The 26288-nt window shown below is 42.0% G+C and overlaps 1 protein-coding gene across 1 annotated transcript; it reads left to right on the top strand.

Annotated features, from left to right (window-relative positions):
• Positions 1–568: 568 nt before the first annotated feature.
• On the top strand, positions 569–26184 carry dot1l (DOT1-like histone H3K79 methyltransferase). Its single transcript, XM_075485173.1, has 28 exons — positions 569–939; positions 5538–5581; positions 5692–5766; positions 7060–7123; positions 7354–7582; positions 7777–7871; positions 8881–8943; positions 9063–9118; positions 9639–9718; positions 10918–10986; positions 11073–11179; positions 11767–11808; positions 11906–12001; positions 12814–13033; positions 13143–13256; positions 13650–13741; positions 13924–14025; positions 15081–15218; positions 15431–15556; positions 15850–16286; positions 16392–16488; positions 17628–17774; positions 17929–17971; positions 18147–18769; positions 19075–19280; positions 19471–19544; positions 19619–20296; positions 21963–26184. Exons 1-28 carry the CDS (start codon positions 859–861, stop codon positions 21968–21970), a joined length of 4206 nt encoding a protein of 1401 aa, XP_075341288.1. The 5' UTR covers positions 569–858; the 3' UTR covers positions 21971–26184.
• The last annotated feature ends 104 nt before the right edge of the window (positions 26185–26288 follow it).

Raw genomic sequence — 26288 nt, 5'->3', positions numbered from 1 at the left:
TATAAAGAAGATAAAGTGATTTTTGATTTAATAAAGTTTTCATCTTGTTCATTTTGGCTATAGTTTTAGCTAATTTTGTTTGAAACACACTAATTTGTTTTTTCCAATTTAATTTTCATCAATATAAATACCCAGAAATTTGTAATCAGTCACTCTTTCAAGTTCTAAATTGTTCATTTTAATTTCGATTTGATTCCAAACTTTCCAGTTACCAAAGATAATATATTTTGTTTTGTTCAAATTAAGTGAAAATTTTCCTGAGTAAATTTCTGTAAAAACGGGTCATTCTAAATTGTTGTTTTGATTAAACCAATCATTGAAAACTGTAATCGGTATTAAATAAAACTTACATGTGCTGTAATTATTCTCTTCCACGAACTATGCGTAGAATTGGCTATTCGATCATTTAAGTGTAAAAGATGCGTGATGTCACGTATCTCACGCGTCATGGGACGGGTGTATTGCTCAGCTTAGCCCTGTTCTACTGGCCCACGCGCAGTAATCACGGTCCTCCCGATGACGTCTGTGTCCCCGTTCACTGCCGGTGGCCCCCTGCCATATTTATTCATGCCGGGCAAGATGGCGGCGCTACGGACGAGGTATTATTGCCAGTGGACGTAAAAAGGCATTTTATTCAAAATATAAAAACGAGTCAGATATTTGTACAGACTTGACCGTGTTGTGTGTGTATTTATCACATAACAAGCGTCGAGTTTTTTTTTTAAATTTTATAAGTTTCAAGATTTTTTTTCTTACAAAATGTTCACGTTGTGAGTCGCTCGCTAACCGACCAGCTGGCTAACAGAAAGCAGTTACTAGCTAGCTATCTATCACAGCCAAGCCGCCTTGAGGTGTAGGATGGGAGAAAAGCTGGAGCTCAAGCTCAAATCGCCGGTTGGAGCAGAACCCGCTGGCTATCCGTGGCCATTACCAGTATACGTGAGTGTTAAACTTCAAAACTAAATTTTGACAGATTTAGGTTTAGTCTTTTGTTTTTGTCTTTGTTAGCTAGGTTAGCTTTTGGCTAACGCTGGCTAGCAGAAGCAGCAACGGCACACTCGTCCGGGGACTTGGGTCACACCGGTCTGACGGGTGACAGCCACAGTGTATAAGCCCACAACTATGACTTACCAGATATTTAGATTATTTCACCCTCATGCTATTACAGATATTTACCAAAATATAGACCCGTTAAACACGTTCAGGTTAATTTGATAAGAGTAGCAGCAGCAGCAGCAGCAGTAGTAGTAGTAGTAATACTGACATCGGCACACTGTAATAACAATAATACGACAATGTTTTAAATGAGAACGACTGAAACGGTTACTAAAACTACCTTTCTAAACAACGCGACTTCAGTCTACCGAAATCTGTGTTTTTAATCAAGGTGTGTAGTTAGTACTTCGTGTTCCTCCATGGGGATGTTAGTATTGGTCTCTCTGAGCTCTGATCCACCATGTGGCATTTCTAAACAATCCTACAAGGAACACAGCAGCTTATAGGCTGCATGCAAGATGTTGAGAAGAGTGAGATATTTCAGAAAGCTAAACCATTTACCTTTCGGTTGGGGATCTGGTAACTCTGGTATGTTGGGAGGAAATAGGATGTCACTGGACAGAGCAGCTGTGGGTGATTGTGAACTGATGTGTTAGAACACCTCCGACCATCATCATCAAAACATGAACGTAGTTCGTTCCCTTCAACAGAGTTACAAACTATGGTATATTCAGTGCCAAGGTGCTTAATGTTGGGTTTACTCTCCTTTCATTTGTCACCCATCTGTATGTATGTAAGATCTCTTTGAATTGGCAGTGTTGCATTCCTCGATACCCAGTCTGGCCATACTTATGCAGTTCTAGTAATGCTTGCTTAGAAAGAGAGTTGTTTTATCTTAGCTGTAGGCCGATGTCCATGTAAATGCCTGCATGTCAGTGGCTGATAACAGTTGACTCATCCAATCGAAACGGAAAGGAAGGTGGTTGCAAGTTCTGTGGTCGCTTTAGTTGGGTATAGTTAGCTTAAACTATGTTTCTCATTTTTAGTAATTTTGGTGAGACTGCTGACTGAAAGACGCTGCATTTCTCAGAATGTCTGAGTTCTCTCTCGTCATTGTTCACCTCTCTACTCACAAAGTCGCATGTCTCGTTGATCTTGTTCTTTCAGTTCTTTCATCCAGTCTGTTTATATATCACAATATGTCACTGAGTCACTTACAGTCCCCCCCCCCACCTTGAATCATTGACTCCTACAGTTTTTTTTTTAGCTTAAGGATAAGCAAGAGAAGAAGAATGTCAGGAATTCAATACATTCTTGACCTGCAGAGTGGCTGCGGGACAAGCTGTCATGTATTGAATTAGAAACAGCTGATGCATGTAGAGTTCTCAAATATAGAGCCTGTCCACATGCTGCTCTCCTCTTGCTTTCAAAGAGGAAAGACATCATATTTTTTTTCCCTTCACTCTTGTCCATATGGTCAACTCTGTAGGGAGGAAGATATGAGACTTTTCCTGCTCAGCTGTGCTATATTATTAGAATTCAGATACATGTGCCTTCATTCAAGCTCAAAGTATTTTTTTCTAGTCTTGGTTTATGCTCCAGTTTTACTCTTGTTGAACTGCTTGCTTGTAAGAAAAGACATAGGTTCATTTTCCACTTCCACAGAGCACGGACACATGCTCTGTGTGTTGGTATGCTTGTGGCGTACAGACTGTTGGGGTGTGAGGTATGCTGTTTAAAGCAAGCAAAAATGTGCTTTCCTTGGATTATTGATCTTTTTCACCCTTTGTTTCATTTTAGATTTTCACTGTCTTTCCCTAAAACCTCACATCTGTATATCTGTAAGTGCTTCCATATGAAGTCCACCTCTGGTGTGGTGCAGTTCTTTGTCCATCTGGTTGTGGGTGTGGGCACTAACAAGCCACGCAAGAAAAAAAAAAAGACACGGCTATTTAAGTTCCGTCGAATATACAGTATTTGGTTTGCTGCTTAGCTGCCTACTGAAATCAGTATGCGATTTCAAGTCAGGCAGCCATCGCTTTCAAGTCAAAGTTCCTTGGTGTTATAAGCTTGTGATCTACTGCACTGAGTACAGAATAGAGGAGCTGACACGACTATCTTGTTTTAGATACTGATGTACTGTTTGTTTGCCACCAAATGAATTAGCTGTATTTGATAACTCAAGAGTAGTAAATGAGTGAACGGCTGTCTTAGTCATTTCTTCTTGTGGGCTGCTTAGGTACACAGAGCAGAGCAACGTGTGGTGTAAAGCTCCTACACACACAATGTGTTAAACTAGTGTCATGAGAGATTGACTGAAGAGGTGGTTTAAAGAGGTGGAGTTGTACATTGCGTCAGTCAGACCTACAGTGCGGAGAAAGGAGGGTTTTCTGTTCTTTTTGTCTGACTCTCGCTGTCAGACGGTGTTTATTTTTAGCAGCAGCCCTGTGCTGGTGTTGCTGTGTGCCGTCTTTGTGTGAGCAGGTGACCTCCCCCCACTACTTCTCACTCTCTTGCTTGCATAGTCTCTTTCCTGCGCCTGCATACCTCGTATAGCTTCTGCATTTTGTGAGACTCTGTGTGCAAAATGTGTCAAGCTTGTGCATTTTCATGAAGATTTGTAGCTCGTGCAGCTTATTAGAAGCACAGGTTAGCACACAGGGTGATAATGTGGCTGTAAGTGGAAGACTGCTGAAAGAAGTAGAAGATTTCCTGTGTCACCATGCAAATTTGAATTCTGTGCGCATGAGGTACGTTTTAGCTTTGGCGGAAGTCTGCATAGTAGTGGCGGGCAGTATTGAGCGCGAAACCAGGAGCTCAAGGCTGTGAGCTGTTAGCTGTGGCTGCTGTGCCAAGGCCTCAATAAGCTGATAAATAGCAGGCTTTCCCTCCTCTTTCTGGCCCCCTTTGCTCACTCCACAGTTTGTGGTTTTTATCACTTGCACTTTTTTTTGTTTTTACTCTTTTTCTTTTACCTTTTGATTTATTCTTTTTTTCCACTTTTACTCCTTTTCTTGATCTCAACCAGCCTCTCCTTGGCAGTGTGCTGAACAGGAGACAGAAAGTGGGTCAGTGGGTCAGCTCGGGCATCATGCTCAGGCTAGCTGTGCTCTGGCTGAAACCTGAGCCCTGTTATTCCCAGAGTGCAGTTCGGCTCCCATTAAGATAACCAGCTATAGATTCCTCGTTTTAAAAACAAAAAAAACATATTTATTAAGTTTTGTTCAAGAGGGTATAGCTGATCCTAACTGTGTTAACTGAAAGTGACTCTGAGAGATGATTTGGACATTCAATTGAACTGACAGCAGCAGCTCTAGTGCTCCCTGTGAGTATACACCAGAGGCATTCAGGCATGAAATTGAGCTGTTGGTCAGTCTGTTTGAGAAAGTCCAGTACAAAATATGTTGGAATGCATGTACTGCAAAATAAAGGAAAGACACGCTCAAGGCTGTGTTTAAAGTGTGAGGAGCATTTTATGCTCTCTGTAGACAGTTTGATGAAGAAAAAAAGTGTAGAACTATCTTTGTAAATGAGCTCCTTGAACACACAGAGTTTTTGTAATCTTAGCATTGAGTCACACTTGTGCTCAAGAGGTCGTGCAGGCTGTCAGATGTTCGTGCAATTAGAGGATGAATCAGACATAGTACTTGTTGTGGACGTAGCACACGAAGTGGGGGGGGACAGCAACCCGTGTCTGACGGCAAACTCGACTGACGGCTCTGACAGCGTTTTGCATCACGTGCATCTGCGCAATATAATAGCCCATGATTCCCGAAAATATACTGATATCACCACAAGAAGGCAATTAAACACAAAAGGCAATTCAGGGAAAATGATCTAACAAGTGCAAACGAAATGAAGTTAATTTCTGAAAAATGGGTGGTCTGGGTGTATCTAAGGGATGCTGCCGTTGTTGCGGGCGGGTGCGTATGCAGTTATAAAACGAATAAACGATTATTAGACTAAAATGTTGAAATATGTTTAATATGAAATTAATAGCCTATAATATTTAAATATTACCATTTTTAGATGATACGCCATGTTTGTAGTCAAGCTGTAATATGCAAACTGTTGTTTGCAAATTTTGCACTTGACTTTTTTCCCGCCATTTGTTTTGGTAAAATTCTGCCACACTGCCGATGTCTTTGACATTGATGGTAGAGGAGGACTCACTGTAAATGAAATGCTAAAAATAAATATTCAGCAAACCACCTGACGTTGAATAACGTAGACGTTCTTCAATCTACCCGTCTCTAGTGGGTTGGGCCAATCCAAAATAATGAAAACAAGGGGAGTGTTCTCTGAAGACAGGCTGTTATCTGTGAAACAGGGGTGCTCTGAAAACACCCCCATTAGCACTTGGTACTTTCCTCCTGATGAAATTAACCATAGACCGTACAAAATTAACAGAATTTCAGAATTTTGGTCAACCCAGAACGTATCGACCAATAAGTCGACCAGTCGACTAGGACTTTACAGCCCTACTGTTTTATGAATCGTGCTAAATGTTTAATCATGTCTTGTGCCTCCCTTCTTCTAAGGATAAACACCATGATGCTGCTCATGAAATCATCGAGACCATTCGGTAAGTTAACCTTCCTCCCTCTGACCCAGCCGCCTTTTTATACTCCCACATTCACATGACTGCGTCAGTTGAATGACTTAGTAATGATTTTAGGCATGTGTTTTTTGTAGGTGGGTGTGTGAGGAAATCCCAGACCTCAAACTGGCAATGGAAAACTACGTACTCATTGACTATGACACCAAGAGGTGAGTGTTGGGTTGTGTCGTGTGTGTGTGTGTGTGTGTGTGTGTGTGTGTGTGTGTGTGTGTGTGTGTGTGTGTATATATATATATATATATATATATATATATATATATATATATATATATATATAAAAATCCTCCTTAAAAACCCACTTTTTCCTCCCTGGCTTTTAATCATATTTAAGTAGACTCTTGGCTGATAACCTTGATTTGTTTTATATCTTTATTTTATTTATTTTAAAGTATTTTATTTGAACTTATCTTATTCTATTTTATTGCACTGTGTTTTAGTCTATTGATTTTAACTGCTTGGAACGGTTGCATTATTCACTTTTACCTTTAATGCAGCTTTTATCCTGTACAGCACTTTGGTCAACCTCGGTTGTTTTTTAAATGTGCTCTATAAATAAAGTTTGAGTTGAGTTGAGTTGAGGATAATGCACCATGTCACAAAGCTCATATAATCTCAAACTGGTTTCTTGAACATGACAATGAGTTCCCTGTACTCCAATGGCCTCCACAGTCACCAGATCTCAATCCAATAGAGCACCTTTGGGATGTGGTTGAGATTCGCATCATAGATGTGCAGCTGACAAATCTGCAGAAACTTCGTGATGCTATCATGTCAATATGGACCAAAATCTCTGAGGATTGTTTCCAACAATTTGTTGAAAGTATGCCAGTTCTGAAGCCAAAAGGGGGTCCAACCTTTTACTAGCAAGGTGTACCTTATAAAGTGGTCGGCGAGTGTATGTAAGGGTCCTGATCAAGGTGTTTTTTTATGAATTGGTATCATGGTCACAGCTTACGCCTCAACTTACAATCTGTCGTTTTTAGGCCAGTGGCAACAACAACATTCTATCTAGAGTAATCAACACATGGCTGGTTAGCATATCAACATATACACACAATACCAGAACTATTTTAACTCAATAAGTCATTGATCATATAAGCACATCTTGTATTGTCCTATTGTAAACTCAGCAATATCACAGAATCAACAGTAGCATGTCCCAGTCGGACACACATGCTGTTTTCAGTGTCATCACAACACAAAACATCATATTCAGTGTTGTTAAGGAACAATTACTCTTTTCAATAAAGTTTTGTTTTGGATTCCCCAGTTTCACTTCTGCAGTGTTACACTTTGTTAACAAGGGAGTGACACTGAATGCTTTGAATATGAAAAGGGTATTCATCATATGCTTGGGCCTTCATAGTTACCAGTAGGCTTGGACAGTATCCATGATTTGGAATCTTTCTCTTTTTCTAATTGTTTGTGTTGTATTTTAACAGTTTTGAGAGTATGCAGAGACTTTGTGACAAGTACAACAGGGCCATTGACAGCATCCACCAACTGGTGAGTCCATATGTCGGAAGTTTTTAAGCTTTCTGAAGGTGAGGTGTAAGTGAACACATTGGTCACAAACATTAAGTGGAGACTACTGCACCAGAATTAACACCAAAACAACACAACTCTGTCTTTGTATCATCACTTTTTTTGCCATTTTGCATTCTTTTATTGGCCAGTCTACTCTATTAGGCCTCAGTTTATTTTTAAAGAAATACTAATTGGAAATCCCATTACAGTGGAAAGGGACCACCCAGCCCATGAAGCTAAACAAGCGTCCTTCCAATGGGCTGCTGCGACACATCCTGCAGCAAGTGTACAACCACTCAGTGACTGACCCAGAGAAGCTGAACAACTATGAACCCTTTTCCCCTGAGGTTTATGGAGAGACTTCTTTCGACCTTGTGGCTCAGATCATTGATGAGATGGAAATGATGGAAGAGGACACTTTTGTAGACCTTGGAAGTGGTTGGTTTACCTTTTTTTCAGGGGGGTCTTGGTGTTAGTCCAGTAACTCTTTTAACATGATTTCTCCTACTCAAAAAAAGTTATACGTGACACAACGTTGTGAACATTGGCCTAGATGTTTGCGTAGATGGCAAACCTGATGGTTTATCTGTTTGACTGTTTGATAAAGGTCAGAAATTGTTTGTTTTTTGCAGGAGTGGGGCAGGTGGTGCTGCAGGTTGCAGCAGCAACCAACTGTAAACACTACTATGGCGTGGAGAAAGCAGACATTCCAGCTACCTATGCAGAGGTAACTGCACTGTATCTCACAGGGGCTCAAAGATATTCCAGGAAAAAACTCCTGCAGGGAGCAGGGCTGCGTCAAAAATCATCTTTAATGTCAGCACATCCGTTTGCCCCTCGTCTACTTTTTAGAGACGCACATCATCAGATGGTGACCGTATAGGCTCATGTGCAATAATGATATCAGAGGAGCGGATGTTTTAAAAACACTTTTACACCAGAAGAAAAGTACTTTTGGCATTATACAAGAGAAATTCGAGAAAATTCTTTAGTTCTTTAGTTGGAATTAGTTCTACTTGGGTACATTTGAGTTATTCTTTAATTTCAGGTAAAATTAGTTTTGTTTATGCTCTAAAAGCAGAAAATGCTGTATCGTATATAGTTAATGTAGTCTGTCATGTGACAACATGTTGAAACTGATTCAAAAGTCGTTTCTGCCCTGATGCGGACCTTTTTTAAAAAAATTATTTCTTTTGGAAGAAGGGCAGCAAAAAGCAGCACAAGTGGGCATCAGACCTTTTTTTGGGTAAACTAGGCAGTATTTTACTTCTTTTTTTTTTTTTAAATCTTAAAATTTTGCCATTTCCACCAACTTTTTCTCATGCGCAACTTAAATGTTGATGGAAACGTGGCTAAATTTGTCAAATGCTACTGTTGATGGCTGCGCTGCTGTTTCATCACACAGATTTGGTGGGTGGCTATTTGTATTTATGTATCAAGTCCATTTTTCTTCCTCGTGCCTTTGTAAGGCAAGGCAAGGCAATTTTATTTATAGAGCACAATTCATACACAGGGCAATTCAAAGTGCTTAAATTTCATGGCTTTGATCGATCCTCAAATACATGATCCGTGACTCGGCTTATACTAGTGTTTTAGTTGTTGGCACGAATGGTTACGTAATGTTGTAAAGATACGGCTGTAAAAGGTACAGACATACCATGCTAAAGACTGCATTAATTCTCCTGAGTTGTTGTTATTTGTTTTGACATAAAGATTCACATTTTTTCCTCTTTCAGAGCATGGATAAAGAGTTTAAAAAATGGATGAAATGGTATGGGAAGAAACACGGGGAGTACACAGTAAGTTGACCCCTGTGCGACACTTCCACCAAGTAATGCTTCTTACTGTACACACCTAATATGTTTTTTCTGTAATTCTGTAAGTATTTAGGATTTTTACAACCGTGTTTTTTTCCCAGCTGGAGAGAGGAGATTTCCTGTCTGAGGAATGGAAAGAAAGGATTGCCAACACAAGGTGGGGGTTGAAACCGGGCCATAGTGACTATCTCGAAGACGCTGTTCTATTTATTGTAGTAGGACTGTTTATAAGATGAAGAGATGCACTGAGGGAACTAGAAAAACCAGAGGCACCTTTTACACTAACACAGTCTCATCCACTCCATTTGCCTGAGGAAAAATCCAGCTCTGCAATAAATTTCAATGTAAAAGTATATATATATATATATATATATATATTCACACTAATGCCCTTTTGCTCCGTGTATGATCTGTTTGAACATGATTGTTTTTTGTTTTTTTTAAGAGCTGTAAAAACGAAATTTTCTTTACTGATTTATACAAAGACAGTTGATTGGGTTTGGGGGGGGGGTTATGCTGCATAAACATGAAAGAATTACCAGAGACTAAACATTGTTGTTCTCACTATTGTTTGTATCATATCTTGCTTAAAGAATGTTTTCTGAAACCTTGTGAATGAACTTTCTCTGTAAATCTAACATAGTTCTAAAGTGTGTCTTCCTTTGTCTGTTTTCCAGTATTATTTTTGTGAATAACTTTGCCTTTGGTCCAGAGGTAGATCACCAGCTGAAGGAGCGCTTTGCTAATATGAAGGAAGGTTCGTAATTTCTGGCTAAACCTTGAATTATTGCTGTAATCACTACTTGTACCATCACTTGCCAGTTTGTTCTTGAGAGACTCAGTATATTAAAGTCCTGCTCTGGTAGTTATGAATCCTCTAAAACTCATCAATGTACTTCCAAACTATATATGTTAAAGTTAATGCCAGGAAGAAAACTTGTGTTAAACAAAAATGACCCCGGGGGGGACTTTACTTCCTGCTCCTCATAAAATTAAAGAGATGTTATGCAAATCTAGTCCTGCCACAAACCCACCCGCCAGCAGCTGACATCGGCCTTCCCCGTCTCTGCTAAGCAATGACCAATTAGAATATTGGCATAATTCACACGTACATTTATGAACCCAATGTGTTATGATTGCATGTTCAATGAGGCCCAGTAAATAAAAAAGCAATACGTCTTTGAGCAAAGAGCAATTCTCAAGAAATTGGAAGGAATTACACGATGTTGTTTGCGCTTGGAAGTGTCATAATGATATTGTGTTAATTTTCTATGCTTTCAACAATTTGGGCTAAGAGCTACTAGCAGGCCCAGCCCTCCCAAATGTAGTCCAGTTCTCCAATTTGGGATTAGCGGCATACAGCAGAAGCCAGGCCAAGTGACAAGCCGAGTCGCACGGTGAGCTGTGTCCGCCGATCGGAAGCTGTGGAAGCCGCTGGCTCTGGAAGTGCTGGCACTCCGGAGCTAGTGGCTTCCACAATGAGCCAGGTTCTGGTCAGCTCACAAAGTGCTCCGGCTTCTCACTTGGACTTGCTTCTGCTAAGGTCTCCAATTAGCCTGCATCAATTCTGTCGTACGCATGTAACGCATAAGATGACACAACTGTGCAGTGTAGAGACTCTTTTACCTTATTATTCAGTAAGGGAAAAAATGTAAACAAAGCAATGCTTGTGTAAAGTCATGTCAGATCCCGTCTTTTTACACAGTTGTAGATTTCAGCAACCAACTGAAAGAAATTCAGACGGGTCATTTCTTTAACTTGATTTTTGATTTTCCCCAAGCTACTTGATTCCTTTTAAATTCGAATCATAACAAACTACTAAATAAAACGTGTGTGAGGGTCATAATATCTAGTAGGGGAAGTGATTTATTTTTCTTCATGTAGTGTTGTTGCTCTTGTTTTTAACACTGTACTCTCTAAAAAATAATGCGTTCTTTCTGTCTGTTTTTTCACAAGGAGGAAAAATTGTGTCCTCCAAACCTTTTGCACCTTTAAATTTTAGAATCAACAGTCGAAACTTGAGTGGTAAGCACCAAAATGATTAAAAAAAGCAGATTTTTTCACAACTAACGTTTCTTTTATGCTGTCTGACATTCATTTCTGCACTACAGATATTGGCACAATAATGCGCGTGGTGGAGCTTTCTCCATTGAGGGGCTCGGTATCCTGGACTGGAAAGCCGGTTTCTTACTACTTGCATACCATAGACCGCACCATAGTAAGAGCCAAACTTTTTCTTTGTTATTATTGGTGTAACTTTTGAAGTGAGGACACTTTAAAAACAAAACTGCAGACGCTATAAATTCTTGCAGAGGAAATTGTAACCACTACGATTACTAAATCAGTACAAATAAATTATACACTGAAGACAAACACTGGACTAAGTGTAAGTTGTATGCTGTGATGATGATGAGAGCTTGTATTGTCTTAATGAGTAGTTAGTCCTGAGAGAAAGCAGGCTGAGGAGACAGAGGCTTTCACAAGCAGTAGCAAGACCGTTGGAGAACCCTGATGTATCTCCTTCTGCTAAATAGTTAAATCTGTGATGAAGCTGGCAGGCTGCCAGGAAAAAGCTGACGACAGTTTCATTGTGTTGATATTTCTCTTTTTTGACTTACCACTGTCACTTCATATCAGACATGATTACTGTTGCCACATAAAACACATTGTGTGTATATGGCATGCCTGTAGTTCTTTACAGGGATTTTAATTACTATGATACTTTGCAATCGCTGGAATCAAAACACTGTAGAAGTTCTGTCAATATGAATCCAACGTGCCCCTTTACCTTGTCTTGTTTTTCAGCTTGAAAACTACTTCGCTAGTCTCAAAAATCCTAAACTCAGGGTAAGTCACCCTCTCCTGGAATAGAGAGTATTGACGTTGTTACTCTATTTACTGTATTTTCCGTACTAAACCATGTTATTGGTTCATCTTACATTAGGAGGAGCAAGAGGCAGCTAGGCGACGTCAACAGAAGGATACAAAGGACAGTAAAAGCAATAACACCACTCCAACAAAACCCAAGGAGCAAAACAAGGTATGTGAGAGTTTAACTTAAGGCTGAGTTATACTTCTTTTAACTGCCCTTGCGCTTTCTTCTTGCGCGTATGTTAATGGCTCGAGACGTTTATACTTCATTTAGCTTTGTCGGCGCTTGCGTGTGCTGCGTGGCGATTCACCGCCAGGACAGTAGGTGGAGTAGCGGGTTTTTTCAATGACAAGCCTACTATGATGAAAGGAAATTCACCGCCAGGACCTCTTCGAGTGATTCATGCTTCTTCTTCTTGTAAATAGCCGGTATTTTGTCAGATTTTCAACACCTTGGGGGTCTAAACGACTACTTTCTCGCCTGAAAATGTTTCAAATGTTGCTAAAGTTATATATTTACAGAGTTTATAGCTTAAGCGAAATCAGCTTTTCAGGCTGGCTGATTTGGGCTCGGGCAGGAGTGAAGTGCACTGTGTGTAAACGCTCTGCATACTGTCTGATCGATGAGTATGTCGTTTTCAAGTAGTAGGCTTGCGTCTTTTCTTGCGTGAAGTTTAGAAAATTGAGGTGACACACGCAAGCTCGCAATGGGGGGCTTGCAACAGCGCAAGGGCTTGCGTTTCTTCTTGCGTCTTGCTTTGCGTCTTGCGTTACCGACTATAAACCAGGCTTTACATGACCTTATGTGGACCGTTGTTCCAAGGACCTTTGGTAATTCTAAATTAACCTTTCTAAATTAAATGCGTGTCATTTGCCCCTAAACACTTCATTCCTTATTGTTACTCGTCAAAATAGCAAGACAATGCCTCTGTGCTTTTTATATGAATATGCTTGTGTGTTTTTTGCCTACATGTATTACAGCAGGACTCCTGTGGTGAGGAGGAGCGTCCTAGCTTGGTGACAGTGGTCAAGCCCTCTGCCAAACCCCGAAGAGCCCGGCTCTTGTCCAAAGGTCGCAAGCTAAACAACAAGAAACGTGGTCGACCCAAGAAAGTTACCCAAGCTTCTGAGAAGAACAAGAAGAATCAGAGCGCATTGGATTTGCTGCACGCCAAGACCCTTTCTGCGGCACCACCTCAGGGTTAGAGAACACGCAATGCTATCCTATTTTTTTTCTTTCTCAGATTTGTTTGGAAAAGCTTTAATGAAGAATGAAATGTCACCAGGCTAATTATTTTCTTGTGTTATAGATTCATACCGGCCACCTCAGAGTCCCTTCTACCAGCTACCTCCCAAGGTCCAGCACTATACATCTAGTCAACTGCTGCTGAGCCCAACTCCTCCTGCTCTGCAACAACTGCTCGGTAAGCTGACGATGACAAAGATTATTGTTTTTTTCTACATGTGATATTTCTAAAACTGTACACAGAATGCAGATGACTTATCGGGTCGACTCAGCTGATTTCAGTGAAACATTATGGCCACATTTTCACTGTGTGTTACTTCATACAGAAAGTGGTAACTTGTTTAAATATTGAATTTTTTGTGCTGGTCAACATTCTCTCTATAAAAAAAAATGTCACTGTTATAAGAGCTGTGATGATCGCAGGTCATGTTAGATGCTCAGAGGATTTTTAGATTAAGAATCCACTTTGTTGGCCTTGATGTCGTGTGAATGTGTGTGTCCCTCCCCCCCAAACAAACTAACAGCTTGTTTCCTCTTTTTTTTTTTTTTTTGCCCAACTCACAATTTCCAGATAACATCAAAGTCCAGTACCTCCAGTTTATGGCCTACATGAAGACTCCTCAGTATCGCTCCAACCTGCAGCAACTTTTAGAGCAAGAAAAGGTGATTAACAACTAAGTCTGCGATGCCTGTGGAGACAGGCACAGTGCACGATTTTATGCACATTTAAGCTGCATAGAAATTTAATCTTCACTATGCTTGCTTTTAGTGTCAGTATCTGTACTTCATTTCTTTCTTCTTCTTTTTTTTTTTTTTTATCTTCCTCCCCTTCTCTCTGTCTCCAGCAAAAACACAGGGACTTGTCAGGGCAGGCGGAGCAGCTCCATTCGGTCTGTCAGTCTCACAAGGACAAGATCAAAGGTCTCTTTCAGACCAAACTGGATGAGGTACAAAGTGACGGTTTATTGACTTCCTGTGAACTTGGCCGAGGAACCTCACATAAATGTCGATGTTGATCAACGATCCAACTTTAGGCAATGATCCATTTTGTCATGTCGCATCTGTCTTATCAGATATTTCTTCAGAGTTGATATTACCAAGAGCCATTTTATATTCTACCGCATCATCAACTTATTTTGTTTGTGAGAGTATCACCTGTGGCATTATTCTCCTCACTACACATCTAGACAATCCTGGAATAATCATACACATCACAAACACCACATAAACACTCTGAAATACAGTATGATAAGTATAAGTATGAGGATTGCTAGTCTTATGCGCTGATTAGTGAAAAATAGCACAGTGACCATGTTGACTTGCATTCAGTTATCCACACCTGCACAAAGTAAAGTAGCTAGCTGGTTAGCATCCATTACATGCAACATAACACTGAAGTCTGAACATGGGTGGAAGCTAACATCAAGTCTTTAGTTGGCTAACGATAGCTAATGTGATTTTTAATTAGCACGATGCTGGGAGCGGCGGGCTTGCTTCCACATGACTCAGTCAACATTGTTACTCTAAACCATACTGTTTTGATATCCAGAAATATATCAATCTTTACGTTGTTTCCTTGTCTTATGTGACCATTTTAACATCATGCATACAAAGCATGTGTAGTAACAAGTGTCTGAATACAGCTTTGTTTATGAGCCACCTGTTCATCTTAAATCTATTACATTTAAATCCCAATTGCAGATCAACGCAGTTTTAGGAAGATGACAAAAATCAGCTTTTATGTTGCCTGTGTGTTTTTCCCAGTTTTCTTTGAGGTTTAGCAGGACAATCATGTAGATGAAATGTTTAATTCTGTTACACTTGTGACCGCACTGGTTATTCATGGCAGGTGTGATCAGACACAGACTGAGCTGAAACTGTAATCAGGGTATCATCATGTCATATACTATTTTTTATTAAAGTGTTGAGCTGTTATCGGCTTGAAACTAATGAAAAACCCTGCTTATACCTGTTTGTGTGGTTTGTCTGTGTGTGTGAACAGCTTGGAGTGAAAGCCCTGACTGTTGAAGACCTTCTTCAGGCCCAGAAGGAGATATCAGCCCACAATCGTCAGCTGAAAGAGCAGACTAAGGCGCTTGAGAGAGACATGGCTTTGCTGAGAGACCACAGCCTGCTACTGGTGAGACCTTTTAGTCTGTTGTAACTTCCAACCTGTTATTACAGCATCTTCCCCAGAGGTTCAAACCTTACATTACTGCTGTTTTATGTTTGTGTCACGGTGATTAAAGTCACTGGCTCGTCTTATTAAAGATGTTTGTACTGACTCTACTGTCTCTATTTTGCCAGTGAGAAGACAAACAATAGATAGTGAGTGTGCCTGCTGTCTTTCAGTTGAAGTCTCGATGCGAGGAGCTGAAGTTAGACTGGGGCTCTTTATGCCTGGAGAGTTTGTTGAAGGAGAAACAAGCCCTTCGTAGACAGATCTCTGAAAAACAGAAACACTGCCTGGAGTTGCAGGTATAAATTCTATCTCTTCAGTTTGTTCCATTCATTTTCAAGTGTTACAGTGTTTACGTTCCTTCTCTACAACACTCCCTGTACTTAATTCTCTAGCTTTTGCTTCTGTCTTGTCACCCCTCTTTTATTTTTGCACTAGCTCCTCAGTAAATAAATAGCTTTTTCACCTCAACTGTTGTTGTTGGAGGAGCTGATAAGCTATAATACCAACATTTTTTTTAATCATTTGAATTATTTGAAATATAGTCTCCCTGTTATCCTGAGTAATTACTCCCCCTGGTGTTTATTTGCAGATCAGCATTGTGGAGCTTGAAAAAAGTCAAAGGCAACAGGAGCTGCTTCAGCTCAAATCTTACAGCCCCCGTGAGGGTTCCCCATATAGAAAGACCCTGGAGTCACGCACCTCCACTGACTTGGACTCCTCTAAACTCGGTCTGTCCTCAGCACCAATTGTCAATGGTGTTAGCCCAGAACTTTCTATCAATGGCACCAGCTCACCTGGTTTTGACCGGGCTAACACAAAGGGGGAGCTTTCTCGCTATCTGCCCATCTCTCCAGACCATGAGATTGTGCCTGCCATCCCTGATCCACGACAGCGGCAGCAAAGCGCCTCTCATGCACTTCCTGACTACACACGCTTCTCCCCTGCCAAGATTGTCTTGAGAAGGCACCTTAATCAAGATCCCACCGCCTCCGCTCACCTACGAAGTCCAGGGATGGCCACACACAGGTTTGTTGCTCCTAAATGCTTTCCCTAACACCAGTTTTCGGAATTGTTTCTAAGGGATCAGAAAGATATTTAAATGACGCTGTGTTTACCTGTTTGTGTTTTTAGGGAACTTGGGAGTGTTAACTCTCCACTTGGAGCCAAACAAAACTGCCCCTCTCCGACTGCATCCGATGCTCAGAATAATCCTAAAAGCTCAGAGAGGGTACATTTCTTTTTGTGTGTGTATTTGTATGTTTGCTGTTTATTTGTCTGCAAGCTCAAGGGTTTCTACATTGTTTGGAATATTTGGCTGTTTCATTGTTCGTGGATGTTTTATGTATCAGATGTACAGGAGCTTTAGAAGAATCTGTAAGACATGATTAGACTGCTTCTCTTCTAAAGATATGAGTTCAATTCAGATTGTTTCATCACGTCCTCTAGATGCAGTCACAACTGTACTGGTCACGGAAATTGTGTCATTATTGAACACTTCCATATTAGAGCTTTCAAGGCATAAAGAGGATACACTTCATCCAGGTGTTTTACCTACTTACGAACTTGTATCCAACCTCAAGTTTTAGTGACATGTAGGCACCGCCTACACGGAGCAAAATGAAGCAATGAGGAAAAATAGAAAAGAAAGAATAGCTGTGTGGAAATATTTAGACAGCAGTACGACAATTTGCTGACACTACAGAAGCTGGTGGGACTCTCCTTAACCACCTTCTTCAAAATCCGAGCGCTCACAGTACTCTGACTTTTTAATTTATAACGTTATTGTTTGAAGCGATGTATGAAATCAGACAACTCTTCTTTATACTGAGATAATCTCCTGCCATCTGTTTCCCTTGTAAAGTTACCTGTGTGTATTTCTCCTCCTCACGGAGGCGCGTTATTTGTCGACAACAAGCTGAGCTGCACGGGCTTACAGTTTATAGCTAGCCGTTGTTTTTTTTGTTTTTTTTTAAGCAACGAGCCTCACATGAAGTAATATGTTGGGCAAACCATGGCTGGATGGTTTAAAGGAATGTCAACAGGATTACTGTGGCATTAAGATAAAACTGAATATTTTGCCTCGTTTGTATATAATACCGGTGTTTCTATCGATCATCAGCACTCAGCTGAGCAATACTACGATATGGATTTTGGCTCATTACACCTGGACCTAGTTGAGACCAATAGGAAAGCATTGTAGTTCGATAGAGGATGGTTGGCACTTTAATATTTCTCCCAGATTATCCTGTCTTCAGTGGCTTGCTGTAGAATCCAGAGCAGAATTTTGAATCCTTGTTTCTTTTGCTTTAGTTGTCATGAATGAAACTGAATTGAAATGGATTGTTTGCCCTTCTCCTGTTTGAACAGAGTGGGAAGGAGAGAAGTCCATCTGTTCAGGGGGACAACATCACAAGCCTTCCAATCAGCATCCCTCTGAGCACTGTCCACCCAAGTAAATTACCAGTTAGCATCCCACTGGCCAGCGTGGTGTTGCCCAGTCGTGCTGAGAGACTTGTGAGTTTGCTCATGACATTTTCAGCATTGCAGTACCTCTACATCAGTAGCCTTCTCTTAATAAATTATTGTTAACTGGCACACAATAAGACGTGTACGTTGTGTTATTTTAATTCTTCTGTAACTTACATATTCTCCACCTTCATGATTTCAGAGGAGTACTCCAAGCCCCGTGTCTCAGTCAGGTCAGATCAATGGTAAGACTTAGCCCACAACAACGTCACTCAGAACTCGCATGATATTCACTATTATTACCCCAAAACAATCCACGGCTGCTTATGTGATTCTAGTGAGTGCAACAAATCTTTTATGTGGGATCTTTGTTTGGTCCCTCTGTGCTCTACCTGACTCCGAACTGTTCTGTATTTTTAGGATATTCATCTAGCTCAGGGCTCATGAATGGAGGTCCCCACCCTGAGGACCATAACGGTGCTTCTTCATCACCTCCTCCCCACAGCAACACCCCTTTGACGGGACCAATTGGCCGAGGAGGTACCATCCAGAGCCCTTCACTCAGCACTGGGGGGGTACTCCAGTATGCTGATGGACCTCCGAGGATTCTTCCAGAAGATGGACCGGACCACCACGGAGCGGAATCGGACACCGAACCACAGGACAGTGAACTACGGAGGAGGATGTTCTTTTCTTCCTCGTCCTCCTCATCCTCGTCTTCCTCCTCGTCAGGCAGTGGAGGCAGCATGGCCGGAGGATCACGCCTCCATCATCACACTGGCAACTCAGCCAAGCAGTACCACAGTAACCATGGAAATCACCACCACCAATCCCCTGGCCCACAGCACACACACACACCCACACATGCGTCATCATCGCACTCCTCCCACAGCCTGGGCTCTCAAGAGGGACGCAAGAGAGGGAGAAGAAAACGCAGTTCTGCAGGGCCTATCATGGCCAACGGATCCCCAAAGAGGAGGTCTTTCCCTGGGCTCAGCTACAGCAACCACTCTTCAGGATCACCACTCAACATCAACTCCATGGTGAGTCATTGAGACTCATTTATTTGCCTTGTACAACAGCAGTGAAGTGAAATCACAAGCTCTCTGTCAGCTGAGTGAAAAGAGTGCAGCCAAACCCAGAAATTTAACTGAAAAACTTCCAAATATGGTTACAGTGCAAATTAAAAAGTACAGTTTCAAATCTGCAATGGGATCGATCTAGAAAGAAAACACAATACTCAGTTTGCTTTTTAGGTTTAATTAGGATTATTAACGATGAACATTTTCTGCTTTTTAGGTCAACATTATATTTGAATTGACTGGTGTCGTCCTTTTTCTCTTCACAGGTAAACACCATTAACCAGCCTCTGGAGATCTCTGCCATCTCCTCGCCAGAACAATCAAGCCGCAGCCCCAATGGTCCTGATATGGACCAGCCCCCCATTTTGAAGAGAGAGCGTCCTCTGGAGCTCAATGGCACTGGTCGATATTCAACAGCACCGAGCTCTGATGATGACGACTCAGGATATCCTGCTGACAGCTCAAGTTCTCGGTAACGTTTATGTCAACTGGTCTCCAGTACAGCTGCTGACTATTTTTACCGGTCTTACTTTTCCAAATAAGAATCAGATGTTTAAACCTAAAAAAATGTGCCACCTTGTGTTTTTATATGTATCGGCTCAGTTACTGATTTGATAGGCCTCATGTCTTTTCTGTTGCTTACCATTATTCTATCTTTATAGAATCGAGAGAAAAATAGCCACAATATCCTTGGAGAGCAGAGATGGACCTGGTCGACTCGGGGATGGTGAACGAGGTAAGGAAAGAAAACTGTTGGAATCTGCACTGCTCCTTCTTCACAACAACTGCCCTCATTTTCCTTTCCTATAGGCAGGAAATCTGGTAGCAGCAGTGGTAACAGCACAGGTAGTGAGGCTTCCTCCTCGTCATCTTTATCCTCTACCAGCAAGTGGAAATCTACCTTTTCACCCATTTCCGATCCCAAGCAACCCAACTCCGACGGGCGACAGGGGGGTTCTCCATTCGGCATGGGAGGGTCGAGCCGGGGCACCGACTCCGATTCGGACCACAAGCAGCAAGGGAGGAAAGGGAGTGATGGGGAGTCATCCAGCTACATGGCCCCCAACCCTTTCCTCAGTCAGGATGCAGGGACTCGGTGTGGAGGCAGCAGCGTTTGCGTCCAGGCAGGGATCGGTTCAGACCAACGCCAAGCCCTTCAGAAGCAGAAGAGTTCTCGTGAATGGGAACTGAAGACCAACAGCGGCTTGGCCAGCCAAAATCTGTTTATTTCTGCTGCCGCCACCAACGGAGGGGGCATTCTGAGTGGGAAGGTGGGAGGCAATCCTGTAGCAGTTTCCTCAACCTCTGGGTCTTCTGTGGGACAGTACCTGGGCTCTCAGTTCCCACTTGGAGGGACCTCAGTCCTACAGTCCTTGTTTGGAGCCCAGACAGGTGTTTCCACTGTGAGCGGACCCTCCAGGCTTGTCAACGGACACTCTGTTCTGGGAAGTTTCTCCAGTGCTGGGCTGGCTGGGGGAGCAGCCGGAGGTGAGCATCACTGATTGACTGATAATTAAGGTTTCTCTCAAGATTAATGAGCAGTCAGAATGAGGTTTTAGTCTCACGCTGGGGTCATGATAAAGAATACAATAAGCATGAGGGAATAAGCCAGGTAAGTGGAGGCCCAGTGCTTCCGTCTTTCTGTCTGCCACTCTGACAGTTTGTCTGAATGACAAACTCTCTGTGCCGCCTTGCTTCTGACATGGATTTGGCTGCTTGAGTGATGCAGTCAGAAACACCCTTGGAAAATACTAGAGTTGAAAGAGAATTTCTTAAAAATGTGAGAGTTTTGGCTTTAAAATCAATGGGTGACCGTGGATTGATGTAGTTTTGTGACAGCTTTGTCCCATTCTGTTTTTTTTTGTCATTTTCTCCGGGTGTATCTGTTAGAGATGTGTGTCAGAGTCATTTCACTTTTAAGCAAAAATACCCAGTTATATTCTGATAAACTTCTTGTTTAAAGCAGCACTGAATTGGCCACATAGGTTTAAATTCCTCCTCCAGTTAACAGTGGACTGACTCTGTCTGCTTTCTGTGTGCTTGTCTCATACTCGCTTGGCGCTGTGCACAACCTGGCTCAGTCCTTGCTTTTCTCTTTGTCCCTCTCATCTTGCTCTCTTTGCTGCTGTTATCTGCTCTCTCTTCCTCTGTCTCCACTCTTGCGCCCTCCCCCCTTCCTCCATTTCTGCTGTATGATTTGCAGGTATATTTCACCACGTGGTTCCTTCAGTGTCCTCCCATCAGTTTGGGGCAACGCTGCCCACCTCTGGAGGCCTCAGCTCTCTGCTCAGTCTCTCCTCCTCTCCCTCTGCCTCCTCCCAAACCCAACAGCACACCACTCCTCAGCCAGCTTCCACGCGCTTGACCTCCGTGTCCTCACCTCTCTCCCTCTCACTGTCCCAGGCCCAGCAGAGCCGCACCCAGTCGGTCCTGCATAGCCCCTCTCCTCAGACGCTGTCCCTGCCCCCTCCACCACCCCTGCACAGCGTGCCATCTTCCTCTACATCCACACACTCTGACGTACCGACATCTTCTCGATCAGACCCCCTTCACTCTTTGCGTCTGTCTCAATCTTCTTTTCACCACCAGAGAGCACAGTCATCCCTCTTATACTCCATCTCGTCCACGTCTTCGGCTTCTGTCTCTACCGCTGCTGCTGCTGCTGCTTCTGCCTCCCTCTCCTCTTCCTCTCTGTCAACCAGCTCCTCGTCTCGTCCATTTGCAGTGCATTACTCACCTCGGCTGCCCCCTCCACCACCAGCAAGCAGTTCGGGTGGTGGCGGGAGCATGTGGAGGACTCAGGGCATGCATGGTACCTACACCACCTCCCAACTCCCTGGCTCCCGACCTAGATAGAGTTTGGGTGTGAGGGGAAGGGGGGAGGATGGAGAGGGAAAGGCGAAGGGCAATCAGAGGGTGGATACAGGGAGATGGGAAGTGAGACACACAGGATACCCATTTTCCCTGTGCTTCTGCAAGCTGTTGTTCTGATTGAACAAGGTAAGACGATTATAAAAGCATCCTGGCTGGATGAAAAGTTGAGATTTTGAACCGTGACAATGTTGTGCCGTTTCTGCTGACTTGGTTGTTGCTGTGTTTAATCTGTAAGCTACAGAACCTCTGACAGTGTCTGTTTCTGCTTCGATTGTTTCAGGTAACTGAAGAAAACTACCTCAACGTTAAATAAACTATGCAAATGTCCAGGTGTGGACCAAGGCACTCTCCTGATTTCACTGGTGCTTCAAACCGTCTGCACTACCAAACCGCCCCAAGACCGGCCTCTGTACTCGGATATTTAACGCACACACACACACACACACACACGAACGCACGCACGCACACGCACGCATATGCGCACACTCACACTAATCACCACTATGTTCACCTTGAGCAGAATTCATAGGTACTGGTTATGTTTATGTGTGTGTATTGAATATTGGTTTGGAAATTTTACAATCTGAAAATCGGCTCCTAATGAACTTAATTATTGTGTATGTTTTAACTTTAAGGTGCTCTAGAATACGAGCGTTTCATTGTCTTGTTTTCATCCCGATAATGACGACTATCACTGGGCTAAAAAGAAAACAATGTACAATGTATCAATAAACAGACTGAAGCACGCAGTCCATCTTTCTGAGCTGTATGCCATCAGGCGCCACTCCCACCCCCTCCCACCAATGTTTTTGCCTCATCAGTGTGTGAGTGAATACTGCAGCACACAAATAACACACAGCCAGCTCATTGAACTCTGCTCAGATGCCATGCAGCTTTGCCTTTCTGCATGCGTGCTCTCTTATCTGCTTTCTTCCCTCGGTGAAATTCAACACTTGTTGCAGGATATTTGACTTTGAAACAAGATGAGGAACATTTGCTCTTAACTTCACACTGGATAGTAAGATGCAGTTACTCGGGTAACGGAAGTCCTGCGTGGTTAGTTGACACCCCTTGTCATGTTCATGATTTGCTGTGATTGTGCATTAAATGAAATTTAAAAAAAAAACATATCTAAACTTAACTTCTCAGCCACCAGTTGGAACAACACCAGTTATGTTTACCCTCTGATCTAATGCTTGAATTGATTGTGGTTTAGTGTTTTTCTGACAGTATCGGGTCCGTAACATAACAGTGAAAGTATTCTACTGAATCAAAGGATGAAAAATGTGACAGAACAGTTTTCAACACTTAGCAATCTTTTTTTTTTTTAACATTCATGTCTGAAGTAACATTTCCAGGGGTGTCAGCGTTACTTAGCGGTGTTGATAAAGTTTTAATCTCAGAAAATAAGACCAGATGAAACTCACTTAATGAGATGGTGCTATGTGACGTTGTCAGCTGCTCTGTTGTTAGACCCGTGTTATCAACGAGCTGCGGCTACATTGTTGTTCAAGTTTACCGAATGGCTGAAAACAGGTGTCTGACAAAACAGGATTCAACTAGTTTCTGTATTTATTACGGCTTTCTTTGGTAAATCACACTACTATGTGAAACATTCTTCCAGTCGGATTTTTAATCTCGTCCTGAGCTGAATTAAGTCCTATTTACCGTTTCCGTTGAGAAATGCAGGTTTACGCAAATGTGGATCTTGCTGCATTTAGTTGATACAAACACACACACACACACACACACAGTGTCACACCCTCACACACTGGGAAAACAAAACGTAACTTAACCATAACCACAAGAAACTACTGGACTCTTTTCACACCTGTTTGCTTGCTTTATAAGTGTGTAATTTTGTTTTGTTTTTTTGTAAACGACGTTTTGTACTGTGAATGTGATTCATTCTCTGACTGTATAGTTGTGGATAATTTAGATGATTATATTTATGCTGTCGGTCTCTCCGTTTGCCTTGGTATTTGTTTTTCACCTCTTTTTTTTCTTTTGTTTTGAAATCCTGAGTTGTGTTGACATGGCAGAATGCAAATAGTGTGCGCGTGTGTACTTGACTCGCAGTCTGAAAACCTGGTGCTAAGTTTGGACTGTGCCTGATCTTATTTATTCTGTAACGACAACATCAAAAATCAATTTGAATACTTGGTGCTGTACACAGGGACATTTGTAAAGCCATTTATTTTTTTTTTTGGTTTGTTTTGTTTCTTTCTCGTATTTAAGATGCTACGTCTCGCTCTTTGCCTCTTGTACGACTGTAGACGCCCCCTTTCAAAGACGCGCTCTCCGGGAGCTGGCTCAGATGCTCAGAGTCTTGGGGAAATAGGTGTTGGGGGGCCTCTCTCGATGTTTTACAGCTGACGTCAGTCCGCTTTGCTCTCAGAAGTAAAGCTGCGTATCTCTTAGTGAACAGGACACACTGTCTTTGTACATACGTTTGTTTGTTTTGTTGTTGTCATACGTTTTCATCATAAAAACAAAGTTATATGAAAATATGTATCTATACACAGTCTATATGAGTATATGAAAATATATATGGATATTATATAGAATATGCGATAAGGGGTGTTTGGTTGCTTGCATCTTAAATTCAGCCTGTTAAACAGGAGGCTCGAAGCAGAGCAAAGCATTGCCACCACAGGACCTTAATCGATAACAGCACGGCAGCACCTGGACCCTTGTGATGTACTCGAACCAGAACTAGAAACTCTGAAGCTATTAAACACACACACACACACACACACACACACACACACACACACACACACACACACACACACAGGTGCTGTGGCTTGAACACAAACTAGATTCCAGCACCAGAACTGTTAAAACTTTTTATCAGGGGTTTCACCAGTTTTTTATTTATTTATTTTTTTTCTACTAATCCAAATTCTGCAGGAAAAAAAAAAATGGTGCTCATGTCTCCAGACAATGTCAGTTTCAGTCTTTACAAACTAAGTCTCTCCTGATGCGTACAGAAGCGTCTTCCCCGTACCTCGTTGCGTGTAAATGCCGCAGAGATGCTGACGTGAAACACTTTGTCTTCGTGTTCGTGTGTGAGAGCAGTCGAGCTTTCTTTCACTCTTGATAGCGGAAATACACTTAAGCTCAGTTGTGTGCTCCCCTCCCCCCCTTTCCCTACCAATGCATATCCAAGGGAAGAATAGACAAATAATCAAAGCTTTATTGTTTAAAAAAGAAAGAAAGAAAAAAAAAAGAAAAGAAAAACTGTTTTTGGGTTGTTTTTTTTTCCAGCTGCGACTGTTCAAGTGAAAAGAAGAAAAATAATTTTAGAACGTGATTAGAGACTAGTCCACTTGTTACCAGCACTGAGAGGTATTTTGTAATTATTGTTGATGCTGTTTTGATTTTCTTATTCTTGGTGTTCAATACAATTGCAGTCCCATGTTTTGCTTTATATCGTGTCCTCGGACTCCTGCCGGTTTTTAATACTACTTTTCAGACAAACAGCACGGTGCTCTCCTTCACTTAAAACAAGGAAATTGCAGCTATTGATAAATACTACTCTTCTCCTGTTGTGCTGCGGGGTTTTATGGTTTGATGAAATCCAACACGAGCTCGCCCGGTGGCTTTTCTGGTGGTCCAGTCTAACCCTTGGAGCTTTGTCTTTTCTGTTGGAGGGGGTGGGGAGGAGGTTTAGTGCGGTGTATGTGCAAGTAAAAGTAGTTTGTGGAAAAGGTGAATGCGCTCATTACACATTTCAACCAGTTTTGTAGGTGTCCGAAGGGTCCTTTTGGAGTGTGAATTGAATTTAAAGGTTCTATGCAGCTTTCCAGAACGCTGCATCCAGGTACATTATTGGTAGATAATCTGTGAGAGCTTTGCAGTCATGGCTGTTTACTTTAAATCCTGCCAAAGGTCTTAACTCAGGAACCACTCAGAGTGCTTGAAACGATGCTAAACCCACATTTATTTAGTCCCCTAAATAAATGTCCCCTAAATTGAACTCAGGACCAGGAACCACCCCCCTCAGCAAGAATATTTCACAGCAAATTTGTCAGCGGCCTTTACAAACCGACTTCTACTGGCACATACATCCAGCCCCTTCAGGAAAGTCCAGCTTTACGAGTGGGCGCGATCTCAAGAAGCTGTGAAATGGCAACGACTTTCAGCATCTTCCTCATCTCACAAATGCCTCTTTCTCGATTTGTGTCACTAAGAAGGAGGCTCACTGTCCCTTGTCAGGATCCCTTTAACTTAAGTCTGGTTTGCGGGTGACGGGACTGACGGGGAAGGACAGCGATGGCCTGCGTTCTGTGTATAGTGATCTCTGATTGGTGAAGCCAGGGCAGGTATGACGCGCAATAATGGCAAACCTACTTTCCAAAAGGCCCTGGATTTTTCATGGAAAACAATGTTACTGTTTGATGTTGGTGCTTTTATCCTAAGAATTTATAATGAAACAAATGGAATTAATGTTTATTTCTGTGTTTTATGATTATTAATAAAAAAAAATGTTTTGTGTATTATTGAATTCATTTGTCATGCGCTTGACTGTGTCTGTTCTGTTTTGAGACAGTGGAAGAAGAGGGAAATGTATCATTTCCTGTGTTACGATGTCGGGAACAGA

The sequence above is a fragment of the Odontesthes bonariensis genome, chromosome 15 (genome assembly GCF_027942865.1).
Source record: "Odontesthes bonariensis isolate fOdoBon6 chromosome 15, fOdoBon6.hap1, whole genome shotgun sequence".
In the NCBI taxonomy this organism is placed as follows: domain Eukaryota; kingdom Metazoa; phylum Chordata; class Actinopteri; order Atheriniformes; family Atherinopsidae; genus Odontesthes; species Odontesthes bonariensis.
This window is presented reverse-complemented; position numbering and strand designations above follow the sequence as displayed.

Excerpts from the sequence above, each read along its gene's own strand:
- dot1l (XM_075485173.1), top strand. The coding sequence starts at position 859 with ATGGGAGAAAAGCTGGAGCTCAAGCTCAAATCGCCGGTTGGAGCAGAA. Across the intron at positions 5,582-5,691 it reads GAAATCATCGAGACCATTCG|GTGGGTGTGTGAGGAAATCC; the intron begins GTAAGTTAACCT and ends TGTTTTTTGTAG. Across the intron at positions 17,775-17,928 it reads CCAGTCGTGCTGAGAGACTT|AGGAGTACTCCAAGCCCCGT; the intron begins GTGAGTTTGCTC and ends TCATGATTTCAG.